The 26,275-nt window shown below is 48.3% G+C and overlaps 1 protein-coding gene across 1 annotated transcript; it reads right to left on the minus strand.

The window, feature by feature from the left end:
• Window positions 1-942: 942 nt before the first annotated feature.
• LOC103922189 (alpha-2-macroglobulin-like protein 1) lies at window positions 943-26,255 on the minus strand. Its single transcript, XM_009330278.1, is given in 33 exon segments — window positions 943-983; window positions 1,684-1,786; window positions 3,049-3,117; window positions 3,404-3,494; window positions 4,169-4,284; window positions 4,688-4,903; window positions 5,217-5,431; window positions 5,882-6,053; window positions 7,334-7,490; window positions 8,109-8,190; window positions 8,517-8,693; window positions 9,078-9,161; window positions 9,562-9,619; window positions 10,040-10,161; window positions 10,342-10,465; window positions 10,823-11,051; window positions 12,906-13,059; window positions 13,680-13,767; window positions 14,464-14,661; window positions 15,548-15,697; window positions 15,853-15,998; window positions 16,525-16,588; window positions 16,720-16,852; window positions 18,299-18,432; window positions 18,786-18,895; window positions 19,997-20,114; window positions 20,937-21,057; window positions 21,619-21,703; window positions 22,130-22,283; window positions 24,021-24,073; window positions 24,845-25,007; window positions 25,429-25,528; window positions 26,227-26,255. Coding segments are annotated over 33 exon segments (4,056 nt in total).
• Window positions 26,256-26,275: the final 20 nt, after the last annotated feature.

A 26,275-nucleotide genomic window follows, 5' to 3' on the forward strand; every position in this document is an offset into this window, starting at 1 on the left:
CAGCAGGAAATTTCAAGTATTTTCTCTTTGCTTCTCATCTCCATGTGGTGGCTGTTGGCAGGGGTGACAAAGGACTGATGGACAGAGACTGCAGAGGATGGGTCTGTCCCTGTTCCTGTGAAGACAACAAAGGACAGAAAAATCTGTGTTACTGAAGTATTAGAACTAACCACTGGGAACTCGGGTTTTTTTGCATGTTGTGACCAAACAGGACTGCCAAGCCATCAAGGACAGGGCTCTCTGACTCTACCTATACAAAGCCTATGGCAGAATCTCCACTAAGAGTGTGGGGCTTGTGGCAGGCATCCCAGGGCCAGGCTGTGTGCCTCCCACAGGTGATTCATGAAGCAGGTGTTTTTCTCCATCTTGTGGGCTGTGGGCAAGGAAGCATGCAGATGCAAGCAAAGTTTAGAATAGGAGCAGGCACTGGTCAAGTTCAAGCTTTGCCTTTGCTCAACCTGGAAAGAGGGCGGGCAGGTGCCCGTTCCCCAGCATGGATCAGAAGCCAGGCTGAGACTGTGAAAGGCTTGGCACTGAAAAGGAGTCAGGCCCTGCAGTGAAGGTAAACATGGCGTGTTGCATGCAGAGGGCTGGAGGGCTGTGGAACTGCAGGGAAAGTGCCAGGAAAAGGAACTGTGTTGACTTGAGGAAAGTACATTTGATGCAAAAATGCTAGGACTGGTGGTAGGACTCAGGACAAGCAGCCCTTGTTTGCTGTAACATATCTCCAACTCTGTCACGAGCTGGGCATCTCAAACCTTCCACTTCAGTTCTCCCTTTCCCTCAGTTTAACCACTGGGATACAGGAACTCACCCTTACTTAGAATTGCTAATCACTTCCTACCCTGAACCCACAGTCTGGCAAGTTTCTTGCAACTCCTTCCCTCTCCATACTCTTCAGGACCATGCCTGTGATGACAAAAGAGGTGTTGGGCCCTCACCTCACTCGCACGGGGCACGGTAGCTCATCACTGTAGTTTCTTCTGGAAGATGAGAAAAAAAGTGCTGGTGAGATACACTTGCCAAAAACTCACTAAAACAACCCAGCATTTGTGCCTCTGTTTCTAGGAGAGGCATTCCCACAGCTTACAGGCCATGACTCCCCTCCACTGTGACACATGAAACCAATGGTATATGTCAAAGACTCTGTGTGCAGCTAGTCTGGATTGACCCAAGTCATGGGGCTTGCGATCTTTTGAAGCTGTAAGTCCCAAACAGCTCCATTACAGTTATGGATTCCCCACTTTCTGAAGCAATAGCAATCCCTGACACATTTCTAGCTTTTCCTCCCACTAGGGATCCCAGAGAACAGAGGACAAGTTGTTTTAAGTGTCATTCTTCTAAGAGGGCCTTCACTCTTCTAAGCCATCCCCTTATGGTCCCTCTGCCTTTGCTGCCTCCCACAAAATGAGTGTACAAAAGCATGGCTCTGAGCTCGTTGCTCCCCTCTTGTTGGGAGAGTTAGACCCTAAGAGGATCTACATGCCAACTTCAAGCTTGGAAATTCTGGGACCAAAGAAAGAAGGATCTACCATTTTCAAACCCAAGAGGGTAAGTCCATCACTAGAGAGAGCAGTTAGATGAACATGTCAGGGACGGTATTGTCTTAGACTTGACAACTTCAGAAAATTTCTTTCCAGTGGTACATTTGGGTGGTTTCTGCAGTACAGCATCTGAGCTCACCTGGCATGTAGTAATCGTAGACCTTGACATTAGCTGGCTTACGATCCTTCACTTGCATGTCCTGCTGCACCAGCAAAGTGTAGGTGTGAGGCTGTCTAGTCAGCTAAGACCAAGAGATGCAAGGATTACAGCCAGAACAAAAGTCCTGTAAGACAATCCCTTCCACCTACTCTCACTGAGGCTCTGTGGAGACCTCACCACTGTGACAGATCTGTTCTGCTTTCCAGTCCATCTCAGAAACATCTTTTACTTCACATTCTGTGGCCATCTCCTATTTTTGGTCACCAAATTTAACTCGGCTCATGAGAGACATCAAACCCACAAGAGTCAATGTGCATTAGGTATCAAAATGTAGCACTAGTGTTCCCAACCAATCCCACATTCCCATCCAGCTCTGCTCTGAGCTCCTTGTGCATCTTGCCTCAGTGGCTACTTTCTTACACACAGTCCCATTACATCAGCTCTTATTCTCCAGTCTCACACAACCCCCATCATTAAGCAGACAAATGCAAGGTGTGGATGAACATCTGCTGGATGGTAGTAGTTACATGACCTGCTGTTGACTGGGTTCCACCTTGCGCTACCTGGAAGCCTGAGCTGAAATCTTTCTCCGTGCTGCCTTTCTGCTCTGTGCTGTAGAGGTAACGAAAGCAGCATCTCTGCAAGTCTAATGCATGCACACAGCACACAGCAATAACCTGCTTACTATGAGGCTAGCTTAGCTCAGCTTATTGACAACCGGGGATGAAGAATCACAGAAATGTAGAACTTCTCCTTGGAAATTCTGAAGTTTTTAAATTCATGCCAGATCTTTTTTCTGGTGCTGTTTAGGTATGCATGTAGCTAGAGAAAGGCTGGAGTGGTTGTTAATCTGCTGATTAATGAGGATGTGGAGCGAGCACTGCTGCTCACACAACCATCTGGTTTAATTTTGAGTGATCTTGGTGAACTCCATGAGCAATCTTGGATGCTCCCTACTACATTCAGGCTGCTTAAGGGCTTTCTAAGAGTTCAGGCTTGCTTGAATTTACTAGATGGATCCTACTACTACTACTACTACCCAATCCTGATCAGACACCGTATATGGACTTTCAACAGTCTCTGAACAGTGCCAACAGATGTAGGCTTAACATCAGAGTTAGCCTCATTTCACTCAAGTTAAGTGGCCCTGTATACAGGTTCTACAGCTGAACTACTGCAGGCTGACACAACACACTTCTCCAGGTCAGCAAATGTGGCTGATATGCAGGAACAGCAGCTCTGGATACTTAAAATACTAATGGAACTAAGATACAAGGGTAAGCTCAAAGCTATCTGTCAGTCCATAGTCCTTTTAATGACGATGTTAGCCTAAATTCCACTCACTTCCTCCAGGTAGAGAATGACTCGGTCAGCTTCGCTTTCAACTTTCTTCACTAAAGGCATTTTCTTTAGCTGAAAATAGGGGAAGAAATGTCAGAAAGACTCTAACAGAAAGCAGAAATTCAGGGATGTTTGTCCTTGTGAGAGCATGGGCAAAACGTTCACATGGCCAAGGAAGCCCTTGGGGTAGGGGAAGACAAGGTGTGGCCTGGAAGAGACTTTGGGTATAAAGATTTCTTGGGAAGGACAGAACCGTATTTCTCTGCCCACAGGAATGATCACAGTTCTGCATACAGTCTTGAATGACAGACATCCATCACTGTTCCCATCCCAGCTGGACACAAACTCGTGGTCTCACCTCTTCCAGTGAACCTGCCACAGGGCTGTATCCAGACAGCAGCTCCACTTGGATCAGGACCATGTTGGTGGACACACGGTTCCCTGTGTAGCTGCAGCAGGAACCCAGGGGACAGCACTAATGTTACTTTCTGAGCCATGATCTCCAGACACTCCAGCCCAGCTTTGGTACTCAGGTGGAGGAATCTGCCTTTCCTTCCAGTGTTTCTCCTGTAAGCATACCTGTTCCTGTACTGTAATAAGTCTTTGTGCTTCCCCTGATCTCTCTTTTAATTGTGCTGAGCCAAGGAGAATAAATTCCTTGGAAGGCTTCTGGAGTTACCTTCTCTAGGCATGACAGGGAATATCACATCCTCCACCTGCTCTCCTGGCAGTTCTGTCCCAAGTCAGGCATGGATACAGCAGAGGAGAGTGGTGTGACAGTCAACCAGGAGCAGGGGAGGGAAGACTTAGGAATAAGTGTCAGCAGTCAGTCCCACAGGACCTTCACATCACTAGTGTTTTGAGACCTAATCCTAGAAGGGGGTGAGACCCACAGACCTTGGGAGAACTTACGGTGATTGGCATGATAACGAGATAGGACTATAGCCTGAGCCATCCCTCTGGGGCCTTGTACCTTTCACCCAGCTGAGGAGACCATAGTTAGGGGGGACATCTTAGCACTTGGACCTCATGAGTGAAGGGGAATCCTGGCCATCAAGAGACTGGTGTGGTGCCAGAAGCCTCTTAGCACAGGGGAGGCAAGGGGCAACTGAGTGTCTCCTACCGAGCATGAATGGTGACAGGGAACTGGGTGGCGTTGGGTGCAGTGCACTCTGTCTGCACAGATACAGCAAAGGTGACGTCGCTCCTCAGTGGAGGGATGTGGTACCGCAGAATGGCCTGCCAGGACAGAAAGAAGCTAGTTGGCAGAGAATAGCATTTTTTTTTGCTGGATAGTATCCTTGTCTAGTGTTTGGCTGGTGTTTGATGTCTTGCACTGGTGTAAGAGAAAACTATGTGGCGGAAGCGGAGGTTCTACTAGTGCACTGCTCCTGGTGGTGTTCACTGGACTTCTTGGAGGAGAGGTGCAGCTCTGACTGGGTGGAGATGATCCAGATTTCATTTGGGGAATTGCTATTCCCTTCCTGTTGGATCCCAGCTACTCCTACCAGCCTTGAAGCCCAGATTCTTGCAAGTCACTGCAGCAGTCTTGTTTTCAGTGTTGGCTAAGTAGCAAGGTAAGAGGTCCCCTGGGTTTCAAGGCTTTTCCTCAGACAGACCTTTTCTCCCTGGCTGGGCTTACCTGCAGGAAGAGGCACCCATGACCCTGCACACGCACAGTATAATCTCGGGGAATAGCTGGCAGCTCCACTGTCTGCAGCAGGAGGCGATTGGTGTTGTCTACTCGGATGTTTTGGTGGAAACCCTCAGAGGAGAGAGAAGCATGAAGATCAGGGCCATCCTTGCTGAAGGTCTTGGTTGCATACAGGGCTAGGGCTTCCAGAGCAACCACTGTGTCCTGAGGAAAGAGACACACATTGGGCAAAATAGGATCCCTGCTTCCTGTGCATGCCCAGTCCTTAGCCTTCCCCTCCCTCATACTGCAGCTACAGCACAATAAGGGTTGAGCTTTCCCCTTGGACTTTTAGCATGGGATTAGCTCAGAGGAATACAAATATTCACTTTTTCCCAACTCCCAGGAGCTGTAAATCCATAAATCTTTTTTTTTTTTTTTTATATACTTTTTTACTATGGGCTGTGCTAGAACTTATTGCTCTCACAAACCATAGCTGACGGCAGGTTCTCTGCTGATGATGGCTCAAAGGGATTACCTGGGTTGAAGCAAAGCCTCCATAAGGGTTTTGCTGATTGGTGAGCCAAGACACAATCTGGGATGCCTTTCTGATTTCATCTGAAGACAAACTTGACTTTGAAAGGTGAGCCATGAGGATAGTAGATGTCAGTTCCACATCAACAGATGGAGCCCGATACCAATATATGGAGTCTTCTTCCCGTTTGGACTGTTGACTCCAGAATATTTGGTCATCTAGAGGTGGAGTGGGAACACTTATGGAGTGTGTAGCTGTATCTAATGACTTTGACATCCTACTTAGCCCCTGTGTCTAGGTACTGAGAGACTATGTACCTTGGGACAAGATATGGGTGCATATATCCCTATTTGTCCCCCCCACCCTGCTTTTCCCAGTAAAAACCTAGGCCTGCTGGCTGGGAAGGAGCTCTACAACATCCGTGAAGCTCCCCTGGTTTGGGTGACTGGGAAACCAGGACTGTGCGATCATCCATAGAGAAAGTCTGTCTCACAGTATGGATATAGCCTGTGACAGCTTGGCAAACAGAGGCTATCCAAGCCTTGGGCTCCCCACAGAGGTCTGCCAGTGTCCCCCAGTCGTGCCTTCCATTCCCTTGGCCATTCAGCCCTGGGATCTCCACACAATTCTGCCAATGGCCCTCTCTCCTGCCCCACAGTCTTTGGTACCTGATATTATGGCGGCCTCGTCCAATCTTTTGAGGATTTTCTGCCTGAGGGCCTTATCACCTGCTACTGCAAAGGCGTTTGCAGCTAGTGCCAGGCCGTAGAGGTTGGAACTGCCAGTATCAGCATTGACCAGGTCCTTTATACATTTCAGACCTTTCCACACAACTGGGTCCTAGGATACAATTGAAAGCACACCGGTTGCTGGCAGGGTGTATGGGGAGGGAATGCAGCCTTGACGTGTGCAGAGGAAGGTGGAAACAGGGACAGGACACGCGGGGAGAAAACTGGTAACGTCCCCCTGTGTGCACAAAGGCAGAGCAGCAGTGCACTGCCTGTCGAGGGGCTTGTGCACACACAGCCTGTCCCTGCTGCTGATACTCACGGAGCGTGGCATCCCTGAGTGTATGAGAGCTGTGATGATCGCAGAGCTCAGCCCCAGTCCTTCCTCCACTGCACCCTGCAGCCACCACAAAACAGAGAAGAGGAGAGCTGCTGTGAGAAGGGAGAGGGAGAAGTTTTCCAGTGCCTTCTGTTCCCTGAGCAAAAGCCAACGCAGGCAATAGTGCTGGTCCTATTCCTTCTGCTAAGGAAGTGCCAGGGCCGGTATCTATTCTTGCAGGTTCTGCTTACCAGAGCACTTCTCAGCCACGGTGCCCCAAGCTCTTCTGGGTAGCTGATTCCCTCCCTCTGCTGAACACATTCCCCTTTTTCCTCCCCTACAAAAGATCTTCAGTAGCAGATTTCAGTGCCAGGGGAATGTGATGTTCCCACAACCCCGCTGCAAGGTGGCACCTCACTTGAGGGCCAGGACAGTGGCAAGGGTATGGAGGAGCAAAAGAAAAGGGATCTTTTACAGGGGGAAGTGAAAGGTACCATTCTCTTTACTTTAGAAGATTAATTATCTGAGGTGCTGTCCACTGAACTGCTACTGGCTCCACTTTGGTGGTACTCTGTGTGTGTCTGTGCATGCACAAGTGCTGTGTTTCTGAGTATACAGGGCACATGCCTGGCAAGATGAATCTCACATGAGTGGCTGCCATCAATCTCCATTCACTCCATTTCTGACTCTCTCTGTATAGGGGGGGAACTCAGACTGAAGGAAGAAACGGCAGCTCAATAATGGGAAAGGAAGCTAAAGCAGTTTACCAAGGGACTACACACAGCTTGAAAACCATTTTTTGTTTTGGAGGCATGTGTTAGCTTTTGAGGTGGGACTAGGACAGGGCACCAGTTCAGTTCCCATGTGCGTATCATCAAATGCAAACCTCCAACATTCATAACTTGAAAAAGTGCCACCATGACTAAGCACAACCCTGAATGTCACCCAAATGTGACCTTGGGCACATCAGAGCCTCCCTCCTGCAGTAGGGTTCATTTGTTCTTGGCACCCAAATTGGGCCAGAAAGTGAAGGAGCTCTGATGTACCTAATGAACAGCCAGGACATGTCATACCATCAGACCATTGTTGAAGAGCTTCCCCACGCTCTTGAAGCAGCCAGATGGAGTCTGACTTTTAATCAGGGCACTGGCAGCATCCTTTATATTCTGCTCATCTATGTGGATGAAGTCCCGGGCTTGGCTGAAGGTCTTGAGGACAAGGGCAGTAAGCCTAGAGCCAAGGAAGGAAGAAGAAAATTGAATTGAACCAGTCACTGATGCCCATCTCCAGTAGGAGACAGGAGTCTCTGTGTCTTCCACTATCTCATCCCTGAAGAAATACCAGCAGGCCAGAGCCTCCGTGCAGATGGAGAATTGGAAGCAATGCACATGAGTTAGATGCTTTTGAAGCTCGAGCTTGGATCCATTTGCAGCAAGAGAGAAAAAATTCACTGACAGTTCGGTGCTTCCCCCAGAGCTCTGTCAATTCCAACAGGGTGCACTTGTGTGATTTAAAGCCAGGAGGGCTGATATTTAGTGAGCTCACTCAGCCGCTTTCCCAATCCTGTTTGGGCACAAAGCACTCTGGAAAACTTGGAAAGAAGGTGTCTTTGCAGCCAAGTTTTCAGAATCAGCCTCAGTTGGGGTGCCCAAGCACAAACAATCAATCAGGGGTACCTCAAGTCAGTTCATTGGCATGGTTCTCTTCCGAAAAGTCTCAGGAGCAGTTTCTGTTCAAAACTCCATACCTCCTGACTCCCTCAGTTTCCCCAGACCAAAATCCAAGCCTGTTTGAGCCTGACCACATCGAGCTGTTGTTCCTCAACTGTGTCTGGATATCTCTGCTTACCATGTATTCCCTGGTTCACTTCCTTCCCCAAAGGCACTGTATGAGCCGTCTGTGTGCTTGTACAGGAGCTGCTGCTGATAGCCTGTGAGAAGAGGCTGGGGGTAGTGAAGATGCTCTCTGCCTGTCGTGTGCTCAAGGTGACAACGTGCCCCGCCAATCCTGCTGAGCATTATAGAGAGCATTGTCTCTGAGGAATTCAGCAAAGGGCTTTCAGAGGGGTGCCGTGTACCCCTTGTTCAGCTGAGGCACAGCAGCCTGATTTACACTGCTGTAATCCCCATGGTGTCAGGCAAGTGATGCTGCGCAAATTCTGTTCAGCACCAAGCCTCTGCTGAGATCCCCACCGCACAACCTACTGTAGTGGACATCACCAGCTTAATAACCCAACATGAGCAGAAATCCACTTACCGCTTTCCAGATAGCCAATTGCCTTCTGTTTGATTTCTGGAGTCAGTTGTCCTGTTTCTTCAAGGTATCGTGTGATAAAGACATTGGGGGCAAAATGAACCATGTTCTGCTCACCACAGCCACTGGACATCTGGAGGAGCTCATCTATGTTGTCCAGTGCTGTCCCCAAAATGTCACCTGTAGGACAGAACCACAACTTTGGGAGCTTTACATATTCTTGTAAAAAATTTCTGGTCTCACCGATTCTCCAGGTCACCTGCTAAGACTGGTCTCAGTTCCCCTCTGCTCACACTAGGGTGACTTCAATGTCTACAGACCCCTGTAGGAACAGTGATATGGTACTTTGTCTTTCCCTTGGCTTGGTGAAATTATACCTCCATCTGGCCCAGTGTCACTTGTATAAGAGAGATGGGATGCTTCTCTGGAAGACATAAGGGCCCAGTATCACACCTCACTGTACACATTCCCTCTTGTTACTCTGCTAACGCAGACATGGTAGCACCAGAAGAAAAGAGTCATGCAGGGAAAAATTTTACTTTCCAAGACCTCCCTAAATCTCACCTAAGAAAGAGATGTGGGCTCTCTCCGACCCAAGGACCGTGTTCTCTGGCATAGTGAAAGTGAGTGTCTCTGAAGCTGAAGTTTCTGCAAATGGCAAAAGCATCAGAACAACAACAGGCAGGAGGGAGATGGCAGCCCCACAGGCATCCCCAGGAGATGGTGTAAACAAGGATGGGATCACCTCATCAGTTGGTGAAATCAGCATTCAAAAGAGAGGATGACACAGAGATCAGGCCACCCACTGATGGGTGACTGTGATGTGGTTAGGCAATGGCTTGGTGCTGCCAGGAGCTTGTAGGTCTGGGCAGAGCTGAATGACTTTGCCTCCCCATAGAAGCTCCAAAATCCCTGACTTTCCCCTCCCCATGCACCTCCAGATAGTCCTAGAGTTGTTCGCACACCACACTGCTTCTGTTTGGTCTCCTTGCTCTGTGCGCATGTACAGACCCAGTGGTAAGACAGTCCCTGTCTCTGGAGTACCTGCACCTACCTTTAGGGCACAGGAGTGAGGTGTGGGTCTTTTCCTCCAGCAGCCCCTCTGCCTGGTGGGGAAAACGCCGGTCAGCTCAGAAGGGAGCGCAGTAAAATGAGATAGCAGCTGCGCAGCACCCCGCCTTCCTGCAAGCAGCTTTTCCGTCCTCGTGGGCCATGCAAAGGGCCTCACACAAACAGGGATATGCATGCCGACAGTGAAGTTTCACTGGGAAGCAGGTTTCTAAGCTGCTACCTGGCCTTTGCCTCCATTGCCCTGCTAGCAAGCAGTTCTGACGTCTCTGTCCCATTGAGTGGAGGTGCTCATCGCATGCCCTGGCCCAGCCTACCCTTAGAATCACTCCTTGACCAGCCTCTCTGAAAAACATGCCCATCTGCCTGGCTGACTCTCCCTTCCCAGAGCCACCCACCGGGCCGTTTTGAGCCTGACCCAGTTCCGACCTCGCCAGGACCCTGAAGCATACTCTGACCTTCACCAACAGGTGTTTAACCACTGTGTCCTTCCCTCCAGACTCTGGCACAACAGCTGCACTCTCAGTGCAAACATCTTCCTGCTCCATCACCTCAGCAGTGACAGTGAAATTCACCTTCCCTAAAGAACAAAACATCAAGAGGCCAGTTAGCACATCCATGCCTACATTTCAGTTTGCTCAGCCTAAGGCTGTTCACTCATGCTTTGCATAATAGGCCACTCTCCCTTCCAGCCCAGCTCTGGTTTCCTCAAGCAGCTCTGCCAGTGCCTCCCACTCCTGCCCCTCCCTTGTCCCCTTACCTAATTTTGTAGCCTTCACATCCCAGAAAAATGTTTTTGCTGAATCAGGACACAGACAAATAGTGAACCTGACATTTGCATGCACAAATTCAAAATCCCTGGTGTCCATTAGGCTAAGCTGGAGCTAGAGGTGAAACAAAAGGGAGTTCGGGTTACAGAGCTGCTACTGTGTTTTTCCTTTCAGTTTCTTGATCCAAATGTCATTCAAGCCCAGAAGCCCAGGGTGAGTATGATGATGGTCCTGTTGCAGTATCCGTGAGACACCAACAGCCCATGAACATCACAGTCCTATAGGGTTGAGCTTATGGGGAGGGATAAGATGTCTCTGCATGGAGGTTTGTGAAGAGCTTCTTTGGTGTCTTTTGCCCAATGCCCAATGCCCAGTGCCTGAGGAGGCAGCCCCTTGTCTGGGTCTCTATCAGTGAAGTACTGTTACCACACATCCCCCTGCCCAAAAACCATCCTGGAGGGAGCCACTCACCACCATGCACTGCTTCAGGTAGCTGAAGACTTTGATTTTCAGGGGAAATGACTCTCCCCGGAAGACAGAGTAGGGCAAAGTGGGTTCCACGAAGAAGGGCTTGAAGCTCCGCAGGCTGGTGGTCTCTGAGATTCCCAGCCCATGGCTCTCTGAGGTGCAGAAGGTCATGGCTCTCCAGTCTGTGATACTGTCAGGTACTGTGACAGCTAGCTCAGCAGCCCCTGAATCACTGAGGAGAAAACAGAGTGGAAGGGGTTGTCCCCATCCCTGTAAAGATTTCTCTTGGTAAGACAAATCCAGGAGGACTATGAACTGGAAGTGCATGTGAAGGTGTGGGGATTCCTAGGAAGTAGGACAGAGGTATGGGAAGGATAGCGAATAGGTGGGCAAGGAAGAACTGAGAGGCAAATGCAAACCAAAATTTGCTTCTGGACAGTGTTGCACCTCAAATTCTTGTTTTGTGTGGGCACACAGGGCTCCCAGGAGCCCATGTTATACACCCAGCCTGTGCCAGGGAGTAACGTGTGACAATTCCACCACACTACCACCCAAACTCCCAACTGCAGCTCGGCAGTCATCTTTATAAGTGTCACTTACAGATCTGCATACATAAAACAGAAGACGGTCCCTGCCCTGAAATGGGCATAGTCCAGCCAAATGAGATGGAGAGATAGAGATCCTATTTTACAGACGGACAACATTGGCATATGGGAGAATTAAGAAAGCTGAGATGTGTGAGTAAGGGGAGAACAGTGGATGCTGCATAATTTGACTTTAGCAAGGCCTTTGACACAGTCTCCCGTAGTATCCTTGTAGCCACATTAGTGTGGACTGGACAAGTGGATGATAAGGTGAGCAGAAAATTCGCTGGACCATTGGGGACAAAGGATGGTTATTGGTGACACAAAGTTCAACTGGTGGCTGTTTACCCCTGGCATCCCTCAGGGACTGATACTTGGGCCAATACTGCTTAATGGCTTTATCAATGACCTGGATAATAGGAGAGAGGACATCCTCAGCAAGATCAGTGGACTAATCTTGCTATGTATTAGCAGGCCATACCTTGTTGGGGGGGGTGTGTGTTCCTGATATGCTGGAGGGAAAGGTTGCTATTAAGAGGAACCTTGACAAGCAGGAAAAATGGGCTTGAAAATGGGTAAATTCTGTATCTGGGATGGAATAATACCACGCAACAGTACAGGCTAGGCAGTGACTGACTAGTAAGCAACTTTGCAGAAAAAGAGGTGGGGGTCCTGGTGAGCATGAGACATCTCATGTGCCCTTACAGCAATGAAGGCCATCTACTTCTGGACAGTATTAAGAAGACTGCAGCCACTGGGTTGAGAGAAGTTATTTTTCCCCTGTATTCCTCCATTGTGGGACTGCATCTGGAGTATTGTGTCCCATTTTTGCCTTCCAGTACAAGGAAGATACTGACATACTTGAATGCATCCAGTGGAGGACTACCAAGATGGTCAGAGGGCTGGGACATTTGATGTACAAGAAATGGCTGAAAGAACTGGGGTTTTCAAACTTAAGAGGGAAAGGCTAGGGGAAGATCTTTCAGCTTTCTAAAGCTACCTATTGGGAAGGTGTAGAGACAATGGAACCAGTCTCTTCTGAGGTGCATATTTATAGGATGAAAGGTAACAGACACAAGTTGGAACATGGGAAATTCTGACTTGAGATAAGAAAAAAAAAAATACCATGAGGATGGTCAAACACTGGAACAGGTGCTCAGATAGTTTGTGGAATCTCCATCCTTGGAGATACAGAGAACTTGACTACAACCTGATCTAACTGGACCTGCCTTGCACAGGATATTGAGCTACAGACCTTCGGAGGCCTCTTCCGTCCTATAGGAGTCTGTGATTTTAAGTTCCCCAGGATCATTTGGAAAAATCTCAAGCAGAGCCAGGAACTGAACCAAACCTCCATTGTCCTTATCCACTTCTGCACACCTCCCTTTTCTTTGTGGGCACAGAAGGCACTAATGCCCTGGCTCTGCTCCTGCCCATTCCCTCTCTGCTGTGGCTGGTAGGAGGTCTGGATCCATGTGGGGCCACAGCCCATAATTACTCACTTGATGGGAACCAGAGTCCAGATGAATGTCTCTGGAAACCAGGTACGTACTGGCCCTGCCTCGCTACCCAGCTCAACGTGCTCTGACTCAGCACGTTCAACAGCAGCATCTGTTTCTGGGTCCAAGTTGTCCAAGTCTGCCAGCTCGCCATAAGCTATTGGGAATACAAGCATTCATTCAAAGGCAGAGCAACTGTGAAATCAGGATAGAGTTCAGCTGGGAAAAGCTCAGCTAGCCATCCCTCCCACTCCCACTCCGATCCCCCTTGTCCTCTCCAAGATGCCCTCAACCTACTTCACTATTGTCTTCCACGAGACAACCCAGGAACCATGTGGCTTCCAGTACGTGTGTGCTCCCCCATGAGGAACTCTACCTGCTCACACTTTTGCTCTCAGCCCCTGCAGAAAGGCCTAGATACTGCCCAGTGCCAATCTTTGCTCATTCTCTGGTTTCCAGCAAGACCTTTCCTAGTCTTACAAACAGATGTTCCTTCCTGAGACAGCTGCCTCATTTCCCCCCTTGACCATATTATCTTCCTGCCTGCCAGCAGAATCTCCAAGCAGGTTCTTCCTATGCAGCTGCCCCTCCAGTGCACTGGACGCACACACACCTCAAGACCCTTCCCCTCTTCCTGTGGTGCACATCTCCTGTGCAACCTCCCACTCATCTCTGGAAGCCATCCCCAGTTCCTCAGCACACTGCATGTTCAGCTGCCCTTGTGCAGCCTGTATGTTACCCGTGATTTCCAAAGAAACAGGAAAAATCGAGATGTACACATGTAGTCGTAGTAGAAAGTGGTCTGGGTGCGGCACTCAATGGGAGACTTGATTTTAAGGCTGGTTAAAAATGTTAGACCTGAATTCTGGAGGAAAGAACGGGAAGAAAAGAAAGTAGATTTCAGTGGAGGGGTGGTGTGTCTGAGGGTCTGTCTCTGCCCACGCCTCCCAGCATATCAGCCACCCTGTGTTGTTGCACCTCAGCCTGGCCTGTGAATTTGTACAGGGAGAGAATGCAGAACCACCCTGTTCCCAAAGCCTGGTCCTGGCCCCTCATGCCAAAGGAGGCTCTCTCCAGTCAGGATTGAGGGGATGACCACTTGCATGTGCATGCCCACACACAAAGTCATTATTTTGGCACCACAGTTTGCTGCCCACCCTAACACAGACTTGTTCTCATCTTTTACCTGCTATTCCTTTCTACCATTCTTTCCCTCCTTTCCCCAGTCTCTCTTTTTTCTCAGGTGCTTTGCTTTTCCAACCTCCAATTTTCTCTGACTCAGGCTGACACTCCCTTCTTCTCCTAACCCCTAGAAAGTCTGAGGGTCTTGAGCTTGGGATAAATGGGGAGCTGGGTTCTAGGGATCTGCCTGATTGATGGGAATTTATCAAGCTGGGAGCATGGCGTGTCAGAGATCCCTTAGTTCAGAAGCTTGGCAAATTCAGAACCTGAATTTGCCAGCATTTACAGGAAAGACAATCTGTTGAAGCTACCCAGCGCTGACCTGGGATACAAAAGGGCTCAGCTCTGATATTTCAGGTTTTCTGGAAATTAGGTTTACCTTCAGAAGTTCATAAGGATCTGGTTGGGACACTGCATAAGAGAGTCTGTTGTACATGAATGGTGACATTGTTCCCGGTGGAAGGGTGGTCTGAGGAGAACCGATGATTCCTGGGCTCTTGTGGATAGTACAGTACTCACTGTAAGAGTCTGTGAGGGTGCTGGGGTGCTCCTGAGAATAGCTGAACATACGGTACACCTGTAGATAGAGAATGAAAACAGTACAGGTCAGTGTGAGAGGTGGGAAGTTTTTCATCTCTATCCAGAGATTTTCTGTGGCCACAGAGGCAGAGCTCAGATCCTGCCTGCCACAAAAGCCCAGCCCCAAAGGTTTTTGAGCTTCATGGAGAGCCTCCACAACTTTTAGATGCAGAGCACCAGAGATGAACACAAACCCCTCTGCGGTATGGCTGCATAGCTGTGGCCACTTCTAGCTCATAGATAGTACCTGTGAGCTCAATGCATACAAGTGAGGACACCTTTCCTGTAAGAGTCACTAGATAGCTTCTTGTCTGACTGAAGGCACATCCTGGGTCCACCTAGACAGTGTCAAGAGGCAATTCAAGGGTCCTTAGACCCAGTGCATCCCAGGTCTAGAGGAGAAATGGGTCCCTTCCACTGCCAAGGCACCACTCACAGTCCAGTCTGTGAATGGAAGGACTGTCTGGTTCATGTGAGCTGGAACAAGGACATGGAGACTATCATACATTGGGCATCTTTTTTCAATGTAACTCTTCTTTTCAGAGCACTGTCATGAATTGGTTCAGGAGATGGAAGTCTGTTGCCACCTGGTTGCCACTGTGGCAAAGCACTCTAAGTTTAACAAGGATGTGACTTTGGGCTGTACTTGGGGATGACAGTGGGTTATTTTATTAGATCCCTCTGTAGAGACTGGAAATTTTGACTGGTGTTTGATGTTGGCCTTCATTTTTTCTCATTAAGCTATGTCCTGTCCCCATTCAAGTACTTGTTGGTATATCCACTGTGCCTTATTAACCAGTGCCTGCAACCAGATACTCAGAAGGCATCTCTCCAATATTAGCAAGGCTCAGCACTATTCACTATCACTGAGAAAAGTGACTCACAGTATCCCTGGTTAACTCAGCCTCTGGCCTCAGGAGAAGTACGCTCTGGTCTACAGCGCGGATGCTACATAGGGAGCCTGGTGCAGCCTGCAAATGGAGATGGACAGCCGATCCTGGGAGAGCCACTGTGTCTGAGAAGCCAAGCTTCACCTGAAACAGCAGAAGAAAGAGGGACTGAAGGCATTGACAGAGGAAGGAAAGGGGAGACTGTGGCTACTGGATTCTGCTGGACATCTCTTGCCAATTTGCAGTTAATTAGCCACCCTCCAGCCTACCTGCCCCCTCATGTTTTGTGCACTACTTACATGGTTCCTGAAGCACTTGGAGACTTTCAGACCGAAGGTGTCAGCTGCCACTTGTCCCTCAGGGAAGGCAGTGTAAACAAAGAGGGTAGCCATGGGTGAAATGAGGTCAATGGGCAGAGTGACATTGAAAGCCCCACTATACTGACCTGAAGAAAGAAGGAGAAATAGAAAAAGTACAGGAAAAGGCAAGGAAGTCTGTCTCCAAGGATTACAGCAACAACGTGTTCGTCCTCTATAATTCTTCTGTACAGTTACTTGGATAAAAACTATTATGCCCTGCTTCTGGGGAGGCCACAGCTAGACCAGGATGTAGGTTAGTGCCATTTTGCAGCAGTGACCTTACATCATGAGGGATCTTGGCAACAGTGTGCACTTGGAAGAGAAATGACTTTCCACCTGAGTCCAGCAAAAAGATTCTGTGAGTTTTCTTGGAGGTCTCTGATAATTCCTGCTTAGCAGATAAACTCTGACAATTTCATCATTTGATAGGAAAAAATTATTAGGGAAATTAAAAGACAGAAGAATGGCATATTTGCCATTTCCTCTTGATTCTTTGTGCCAGCTCTGTTGTTTCCTGTTGGTTTCAGATCTCTTTTGTCTCCTTCCCCATTTAGGCTGGAAGGGCTTTACTGTTGGGTCCTTAATCTGTTCCTGGTATTTAGATGCTCTTACCTAATGGTGGATCAAGAAGTACTGTTGTTTGTCCATGGTGTACGAGGGATCCTCTGGCCAAAACCTAAAGGGTAATGAACAGAGCAAAGGGTTGATAGTGCCTCTGCTCCATGTCGCTGGGCCAGCAAAGGGCCCTGTGCTGACACAGACCTGTCAACAAAGCTGACCTCGTTGGCGGTGCTGCCCTGCACTCACCAGGTGGTAGAAGTCTGCTCTGGCAGCCCCGTCCCCCAGCTCCGTGGCTAGGATGCGATAGTGCACAGTGACCTGCTGCACATCCCTGCAGGGCAGCATTGCCTGCACTGGCTGGATCCTCACAGAGCTGCGGCTGGAAGAGTAGAAGGCCCTCAGTGTGAGGGATGCAGTGCCATAAGACACCCTCACATTTTGACCTCTTAAGTCCTCCGGCTGGGTCTTTGCCTGTGGCACAGAAAAGGTGGCTTGGTGTCTGAAGATTTCTTACAGCTCTCCCCACACCAAAACCAAGACTGACTGGACAGTGGGCTCTGAACTCTCCCAGGGTAAGGTGTCTATTTCCACCTAAGCCAAGCTCAGTCAGCCCCTTTCTGTGGAATTTGGCATTGCCCGCTCCACCACGCTCTGGGATAACTAGCACCCAAACAGGAGGCAGGGAGCTGTATAATACTAGGGCTTGCACTAGAGCCTGAACTTCTGCAATGCTGCTGCTACCCCAGGAGCAAGCCAGATCGTTAGACTGTGTAGAGTAGCTTATTAGGGCCTGGATCACCCTTTGCTTCTGTCTGGTACGTGTGGAGAAAGTGTCAGCATGGATCTGCCCTAATAATGTATTTCACTGTTCAGTGTTATCCCACTCGCACACTGTATTTCTTTTAGGACTTTCCCTGATCCATAGGGTAGAGGTGGCAGGGGACAACTGAAGATCAATAGCCTTGCTCATCTTTGACCTATGACCTATCTGCATTGAGACTATGATATTAACATCTTGTGGACTTCCAGCAAGGTCAAGATCCATGATCTAAGATACTGTATGCACTGTGATAAAGAGACAGGACTTGCCTCAAAGTGTTTTGACCTTGAAGTTTAGATAGGACAGGTATTAGAAATCTACCCCTACAACCAGACAAGAGAACCTTCCTTGTTCATGGGAAAGCAGATGCAAACTTTTCTCTGTCAATTCCCTGTCGGTGGCATCCCCATTTAGCTCCTTACATCCTGGTTACCTGCTCTGCTCCAGATTGTCTTGCAGCAACTGCTTCCTTACTAGCCTTCCTTCTTTCTCTCCTAAGTTTTCTGCCTCCCAGGTTTCTCCTAACTCTTATGCTATGAGGAAACATAATGCAAACTGGTCACTGACATTTCCTTCTCCACATGTATTTTCAGATGCTCCTAGCTCCTTTCCTATCTTCCTATTCCGTACCATGTGGGAGTTCTTCCTTTGCTCTCTGTCCCTGCCCAGCCCCACAAAGCCCTTTCCACCTCAGACAGAGATGCTATGTAGGTAGACCTCAGTCACAGCTTTGTGGGACCTCTGTCCACTGCCCCATCTCTCATCACGTCTCCTGACTGCTCAGGGACTGTGTGTGGCACCAGGTGCCAGAATGCTGGCTCTGCTATGGGCTATTCCTCTTGCCCTAGATCTATCATTTCACTGCTCCATGCCTCCATCGCCCTGGCTATACTGAGACAATGACATAGACTACAGGTCTGAGGGGTACATTAGTGCTAGCCAAATCCAATGTAATTATTTGGCTTAACCTGTAGTAGAACTTTACTTCTGTTGTCCCATGCTGACGTCTCTAAGGTGAAAGAGGCCATCCCAGTGGCATCCGTTAAGTAGGTCTTGGTCTGCTTCTTGCTACCATAGGACACTGTAAGAATCACCTCCTTGTTCTTCAGGTGTGTCCCATTGGCACTTTTGAGTTCCAGCTGTAACGATGCAGAGAACAGTCAGAGCATTGGAGGCCTCAGGATTGAAAATCTACCTCCCAGTAGAAGCCCCAGTTCCCCTCTCTGCAAAGGGACTCTCAGTGTGAACTCTAACTCCTCTAACCCCTCCCCATTTATGCAGCAGCCATCTCATCTGGTAAAGCCTTGTGCCTATACTGTGGTCATACCTTTGGATTACGTCTTGGTAGAGATGTCAAAGGAGTGACTGGGACAGAGGACTGTGCTAGCAGCTTTGGGCAGCTCAGAGCAAGGGGACCCCTCAGTACTTCTGTGCCCGCCATCCCCTTAGGCCCAGCTACGGGGCTTTCCATGTTTCTGCCCTGTTCACTTACATTTCCATAGTAGGGAGCTCCTTGTTGATAGTAGTAGCTTGTCCCCCAGAATTGGAGAGTTGTGATATCAAAAGTGACCTTGCAGTTTTCAGTGGTGTTGAACTCCACCCCTAGGAAAGACAGGAGGTGCATGCAGGTGAGTATCATGTGTCTGAGCAAAGGCAGCAAGATTGGATGGACTGAGGTAAGGGATGGACTATCACTCATAGGGGATTGTAGTTTCTCCAAAACAATCATGTAGTTTTGTCATTTAACACAAACACTTGGCAATAGTGCTCTCTACATTTGGACCTGCTAGAGTGACAGCAGTCTACCAGGAGGTCTCTGCCAGACAGTTCTCAAATGCTCTTTCTGACGTTTTTAAAGATGGTCCTACTCATAATTGTCCACCTCCGTTCTCCTCCCATTCTCACAGCAGAGTCACTAGAAGGCAACATTTTTCGTTGCCTTCACCACGTTAGTTTACAGTGTGCTGTCTTGTCATGTGGTGCCCACCTGAAATCACTGCAGTTGTTTGCTAAGTGAATGTGTGTCACTGCTTTCAGCAAGGGGCTGCAAAACATTTTCTTGTAAGGAAGGGTTTGTAAAATTTTGTAAGAGAGGAAACCTTACAGGATGGGATATTTAACAGTAGCTCTGGACAAGTAGCCTCATCTCCCTATCTGGGATGTGGAGGTAAATCTGACGAGGAGCTATTAACAGTACTCAGTCAAGGCCTTGGTTACTCTGGTTGCTCTGAGTATCTCCTCATTCCAATGGACTTTCCTAAAGTATGGTTTAAGAATAAAAGAACCTGGCCTGGCCCACCTCTGTACACATTTCTACTGTGACTAGAAGACATGAAAAAGCAGCTCTTGCCCATCTCTGCCAAACCAAGGTGACTGTCAGAGCTGGACTGGCCGTAACAGCTTGTGGAGGAGCAAGCATACTGGTAAACCCAGTCCTGCAACTGGGAGAACTCACATGTCCTTTGTGACTCAGATGTGGGTGGTATGATACACGAGAACATCCATGTTGCCATGGTGCTCCCAGGGAAGACACAACCTTCTGAACACTGGACCCCATGGGAGCCAGTGCAGAAAGCTCCAGTGGTTTGATGGGAAGACCCAAGGATCCATAAGGAGTCTTACAGACGAAACCCCAAAGACAAGCATGTTGTATGAGGGTAAAGTAAAAGATTTTCCACGAAGTGTGGAATCAGTTTTTGCTACCTGTTCCACTTTCTTTCAGAAAAGCCACAGCTTCCAGGTTGAAATCATAATTGTCATCACGCTTCTGGTGGTAGATCTTAATATTCACCTCAGTGGCAAAGCAGCCATCCTCGTTTGTCTGGGGATGTGAAGTTGTATCTGTTAACCAATCGTGAATGCACTAATCCCTTCTGCAATGCAGATCAAACCCAAGGCCCAGAAGTCTAAAAGTACATGACTAAGACACTTGAGTTAAAGGAGCAACTCCCATACTGGCATGAAATGTACTTTTCTGTGGAGCAGTCACTAATAGGAGATGCTGTTTCACACGTATCTTATCTTTACACACTCACTCATGTGCCAGTAGCAAACATGAGTTGTCATTTCTCCCTGACAACATGAGTTCTTCTGCTAGGGCAGGATTTATCTTTAAGATATTTGCTGGGTTACTTTAAAATATGTAAGCAAATATAGATATATTCATTCAACCCTAGAGATGAATGAGTAAAGCCTGTGCTGAACTGCAATTGCTTGCTTAGATGTAAGAGGTAATTTCTGTGTCTCCAAAACAGCTGTTTCTGGGAAACAGCACATAGGTGTATCTTTACACCAGATTAAAAGGTGGTGCTAAAAAGCATCCAGTGGAAGTGAATTGATGTGGACAGGGTTTGTATTTTTTATTGCCCTGTTGCAATACCTGTTTTGTAGGCAAATCTGCAATAGTTAGCTTGCCTACAAATGCATCTTCCTCTGAGTGCATATAAGTTCAGTCAGAGAAATCACTGAGAGGGGCTAAGATTGCTATGCTGGGGCGTTAAGGACATATCAGTCATTCATCCCCAAGCAAAGAGCATTCTGCTTCAATAACCGATGTCTGTCCCACTCCTTCCTTTAGTATTCTTCCTTCTCTTTGCCCCTGTTTCTCTCTTTTGCAAGAGGAGTGGATGTCCCATGTGCTCACCTCGCCAGTGTAATCCTTACAAATACTGCGCTTGGCTTTGGAAGACTTCCGATTATAGCGGATATGTTTACGGCACACCACAGCCTTCACACTACCTTGGACTGGTTTCCCGTATGTGTACCTGGCAAACATAGCAGAGAGGACTTACTTACACTCATATACAGAAACACCAGCTCAAGGGTGAATAATACCATCTTTAGCCTGTGGTTTGCAGCTATACAACCCAGCAGCCTGCAGTATCTTCATGGTTCATGAGCTCAGCAGAGGCCAAGAAGTTAAAATGACTTCATCAGATTGAGACAGAAGGCAGTGGTAGGTGAGTTCTCTCCAAGTCAACTCTAGTCCCACCAGGCAGTGCTAGGGGACATTGTGCTGGCCATGAGGTGAGTCATTATTCCTTCCACACTAGCACTAATCAATGCAGCAGAGCTACTGTGTTGTAGGGCACATGCCCCACTGAGGGAGTCCACTGCCACACTTTCTTACTCACAGAGAAAGAAGTAGGGAGTCAGAATATGGAGAAAGGTGAGAGTCCAGGAGAACTCCTTAGCAGAGGATGCCAGGGTACCAGACTTTGGGATAGGGGTAGGGTTGGCAGAGGCCATTTTAAGGCCCGTTATTGATAGCTATGCAGTTTCCAAACCAGTAAGAATGCACCTTCTGCCATGATAAGTCAGCTCACATGCCACAGATACGGAGATGGAAGTTCTCCTCCAAGATGGTGACCACCTGAGGCATCTGGATGGAGACACTGAACTTGGGCAGCACTGTGTGAAAGCAAGAGGAATATAATTCAGTGAGAATAGAGAGAGTGCATTTGTTCCAATCCTCCCCAAATGGCTGTTCACAGACAAGAAATCCCTCCTTTCATTCCCTGACTACCAGCACAGGGCCTGGTAGCAATGCACCAGCAGCCCAGCCAGGAGAGTGTGGTCGGAGTAGACAGCCTTAGTCTCCTCCCCAGAGCACAGCTCTGGGACAGTGCCTCAGTCCATCCTCAGGACATGGGGGAGGAGGAAGCCAGTGGGCCTGAGTGAAAGTCAGTGATTACACCTACTGGCAGGCAGTTGGACATCTCAGGCACAACTAGCACAGCTGTTCACAGCTGCATGGCCCATTCAACTCTGTGTGAGAGAGGGGGGCTGGAGGCAATACATCTTTCTCTGCTGCCGTCAGCTCCCTGAGACTCTTACCATACTCCTCTACCCTGAAGGTATGTGTGCGGTCAGGCATTTTGATGGTGTACTCTCCAACTGGTGCTTCTGCAGCCAGAGGGAAGGACAGATCCACAATGCCACCCACAGGTGTAACATTCAGCCACTGTGCAATTCGGTTCCCTTTGGGGTCCTGCATAGGCAGTAGTAGAGAGTAATTATTTCCCAGTGCAAAAAGACACTCTTTTGCAGGATGTCCAAGCTACCACAGCATGGTCTGAGCACATATCCTCTTGTCCTGAGAGCCAGGTCTATGACACAGCTACAGTGCTCAGGTGAGTCCGAGCTCGAAGAGGGTAGGGCTTTTCTCCCTGTCCCATTGACAAAGTCGATCTATCATATTATTGCTCTCTGGTGGCACTGCCATCTCACTGGCTACTGCAAAACTGTGGTTTACTGCCTGCCTGTCTCACTAAGAGATAGAGGTGGTCCCTCTTAGAGACCTCTGTCATGATCTGAGCTGGCATAGCCCCCAGGTCACTGTGGAGAGGGTCAATCCTGACAGCACATGCTGCCTAAGGCATGAGCTACTTGGGAGTCATTACTGGGGAGTCTGATGTCTTGAATCCCCAGGAAAGCCTGGGAAAATGGGTCCAGGACTTCATGTAGGGGACCATGAGGCCCAGTATAGAAAGGAGGAGGATATAAAGACCTGGGATGCAAGGGCATTTGGAGGCTTTGTTGAGTGTCACGGTCAGTCCATGATGGACAGTGTTCTCCCACTGCCGGTTCTTGGGAGGGCAAGATGCAGAACTCTGGCTACGGTCACACTGCCCAGCCAGGAAGGATTTAGCAATGAGTTGATGGGTGTTTTATAAACATCTGGAACAAGTGGGAACTGTTGTTCACAAGGGTGAAGCTGGATCAGAGTGCTACGTTTGTATGAACTAGCATAAAGCATTGCATAGGTGTCTCAGAAACCATGTGTTTATGTATTGATTGCTTGGTGGGTATGGCATGCAAAGGTGCATTAGCTACTACCAATTGCTAGTTGGAACTGTGACCTTTCTGCATGGATTATTACAAACTCCCCACCACTTTCAGGTATCTTTCCTCAGCTCAGGTGATTGCAGTCCATATTTTACCTATAATATTGAAACTAAACTAACAGATTTTAAGAACAATGTCCTGAAAGCTGCTTTAGGAAGTTTTTCTAGCTGTGGAGCCACAACACTAACTGGTCAAACTTTTATTTTCTGTATGTTAAATATAAAAGTCTCCTTAAAGAAACTTCAGGTTTTTCACAAATCTTCAGTTCACAGGCTAGGGGGACTAAAAGTCCTGTGACCACTCTAGAAAAGTTTGCTGGACTGGTTTTCAGTGGCACCCATAATTTACTGCAGGGACCCCTGTGTGATTGGTATAATGTCTCTGCACTGCCAAACTTGTGCAGACACTAAAAGAAGGAAGGGCAAGAAGTCGAGGACTGTTCCCATTCATTCTGAGGTAACTGGCTTTCTGCATCCATATTTCCCCACCGTCATCTCCAAACCTGTGTCTTCCCCAAGGTGAGAAGAGATCACCACTTTCAATAAAGTAGGTGCTTTACCTTCAGTTCCACCAGGCGGTGCTGTGGGGAGGAAATAACAGTTACTGGTGGGATGCTTTCAGGTAAGTCACCATCCACCTCCCTGGCATTTTTTGTTCCCCAACCATCCATGCCAATTCCCAGGGACTGCCCGTGACCCAACATCATGAGCAGCTCCTGCGTTGCAAGTGGTGCCCAATGCTCTTTGTAAGCACCAAAAGCAACACTGAGACTAGTTGTCCACAGATGGATCACCTAGCTGGGCCAAGCACTGATCCAGAAGTCATGGAGGCAGCCCATAGCATTTTCAGACTTATTAAGGTTTCTCTCCTCTTGACTTACCATTTCATTGCTGGCAATAAAGTTCTGATCCAAGGTTACAATTCGCAACTTGACTATAGAGCAAAAGAAAAACAGGACTGGCTGAAATGAAATCAAGTCTGTTAATAATAATAAGAATGGATGGCTAGGAAAGATGTGCCCATGTACTTCAGTGAAAGGCCGTGGGCAGCAGCTAGAGCCATCCACTCCTGGGCCTACGCTCAAAGCCCTGCTACGAGCTGGCAGCCTGCTAGAAAAAAAGTGGTAGGAGAGGCAGTGTGGGGTTTCTGGGAAGGCTGGCTGTGCTGGTGAGAAACATCATTTTTCTGGACATTGGACCTGCGGTGGGGCACTCAGTCTTGCCTGCAGTGAAGGTCATGCCAATGGAAAGGGTGGAGAGGCATGAGGCAAACACCTGTACCCTGTGATGATCTGAAGTATGCTAGGGCAGTGATGGGGCCTGCGGGACCATGATCCTCGTCTGAGACTGTGGGGGAGAGAGGGATTTAGGGCACTGACAGACAACTGTGGCTTTGACTGGAGCAGTCATGAATATAACACCAGTGCACCTGAACCTTTTGTCATGCATCAGCCAAAACACACAAGCCCTGTTCATGCTGGCATGCTGTCTGACTATGGCTAGTACTGGGGAAAACACAAGCCATGCTGATGTAGGAGAGAGGTATCCCCAAATCCCGAAAAGCAGGAACAGCCTAGAAGGGAGATGAAGCCTGTAACCCATCTCCCTTGCAAAGCAGGCCCCACTCCGAGCTCTAGAAGCTACCCCATATTTTGTGGCCTGAGGACCGCTCTCTCTCTCGCAAGACATGGTGCTCTGTCCATACCAATCTGTCCAGGTTTGTACACAGGTTTGTCTGTCTGGATAAAAGTCTTCTTGTCTGTGTGCTTGATTAGGACTTTCTGTTTCTTCTGATACTCTGAGTTGGCTTCCAGGACTGTGATCCCAATAAAAGCCACTTCATCGGGGTTTCCAACAGGAGGAGGGACCTACAGGCATAGTTGTAACCATCAGTCAGGGTGGATCCCATTAAAGGATCCCATCCATTATTCTGGAATAATGATTATGATACTGCTTTTGTATTGCTCCAGTTCTTCTTGCCCTGAAAGACCTCACAGTACTTTTCAGAATATTTTCTAGAAGATTAAAATATCAGTGGGGCTACACAGCAGGAAGGACACTGGCAGACCTATACAGGCTGAAGCAGAAGATTCAGTGCCCAATTAAGATGTCCCCATGGGAAGACACAGTTCTTTGCCTTCCTGCCCAGCAAGAGCAGAACTCATGTGCTACCCATCCTAACCTGGAAAACATATTCCTCACCTGGAAGCTTGTGCAATGAAAGAAGGTGAGCTGAGAGATGGACTGCGTGATCAGAGTCTCATTCCCAGCTCTACTTTGCAAGGTTACTGTCACATGGATCGGGACTGCTTCCTTTCTGCTGAGTTGGAGGCACACTGTCTCTGAGAAGGGGTAATAGAGCTGAGATGGTATTGCCACAGCATAATTTCTATTAAAAAAGAAAAAAGAAAGGTCATGTGAAACTGGTTATCTAAGAGGACAGGTTTTGACCATAGGATTTGGGTACTTCCTAATAAGACTTTTGCTTTCTTCATTCCACTGCCACGATGCCCGTGGGGCAAGATCACACCATTCTTCTCATCTATTGGTACTGCAGCCATTAACACTGAGTCTGCACTACATGCTGCATGCATATGTAAAAAGATAAAGTCACTGCTTCCAAAACTGAAAGTCAAAATAAGGTGAAGAGGCCTCCCCATGTCACCCAAGGGATCAGCAGCAGAGCTTGGCTACATTGCAGGTTTCCTGAGACTTCAGCCTTTTCACTGAACCACAGTACGTATCACCATCAGTTTGCTTGGTTCGTTATCTGCTTTTTACCCTATCAGCTACTCTTGGTCTCAGAACCAATGTCAAGCATATGAGACCCAGTGTCTCAACTTCGTGTCCCAGACACAGTCTCATGAGCATCTTCTCTGCAGCTCCTGACACTCCTGTCCTCCTTGTTCTCTTATGCTAGATCTCACACCTCTGTGGCTACTCTCACAGCTGTGCCCATGGATAACACCAAGAGGCTGTTCATATTGGGTTTTTTTGATCTTATACAGCAGTGCAGCAACTAGAACCAAAGAAAAGCCAACATTCAAGCATGTTTGAAAACTCTTATCACTGACTTCTCCTGCTTACTGCTTCTGGACAGGAACAGCCAGCGGCATGTTTTGCAGCAGCAGCAGGG

Source organism: Pygoscelis adeliae, unplaced genomic scaffold, assembly GCF_000699105.1.
Source record: "Pygoscelis adeliae isolate BGI_AS28 unplaced genomic scaffold, ASM69910v1 Scaffold538, whole genome shotgun sequence".
NCBI classification, from domain to species: domain Eukaryota; kingdom Metazoa; phylum Chordata; class Aves; order Sphenisciformes; family Spheniscidae; genus Pygoscelis; species Pygoscelis adeliae.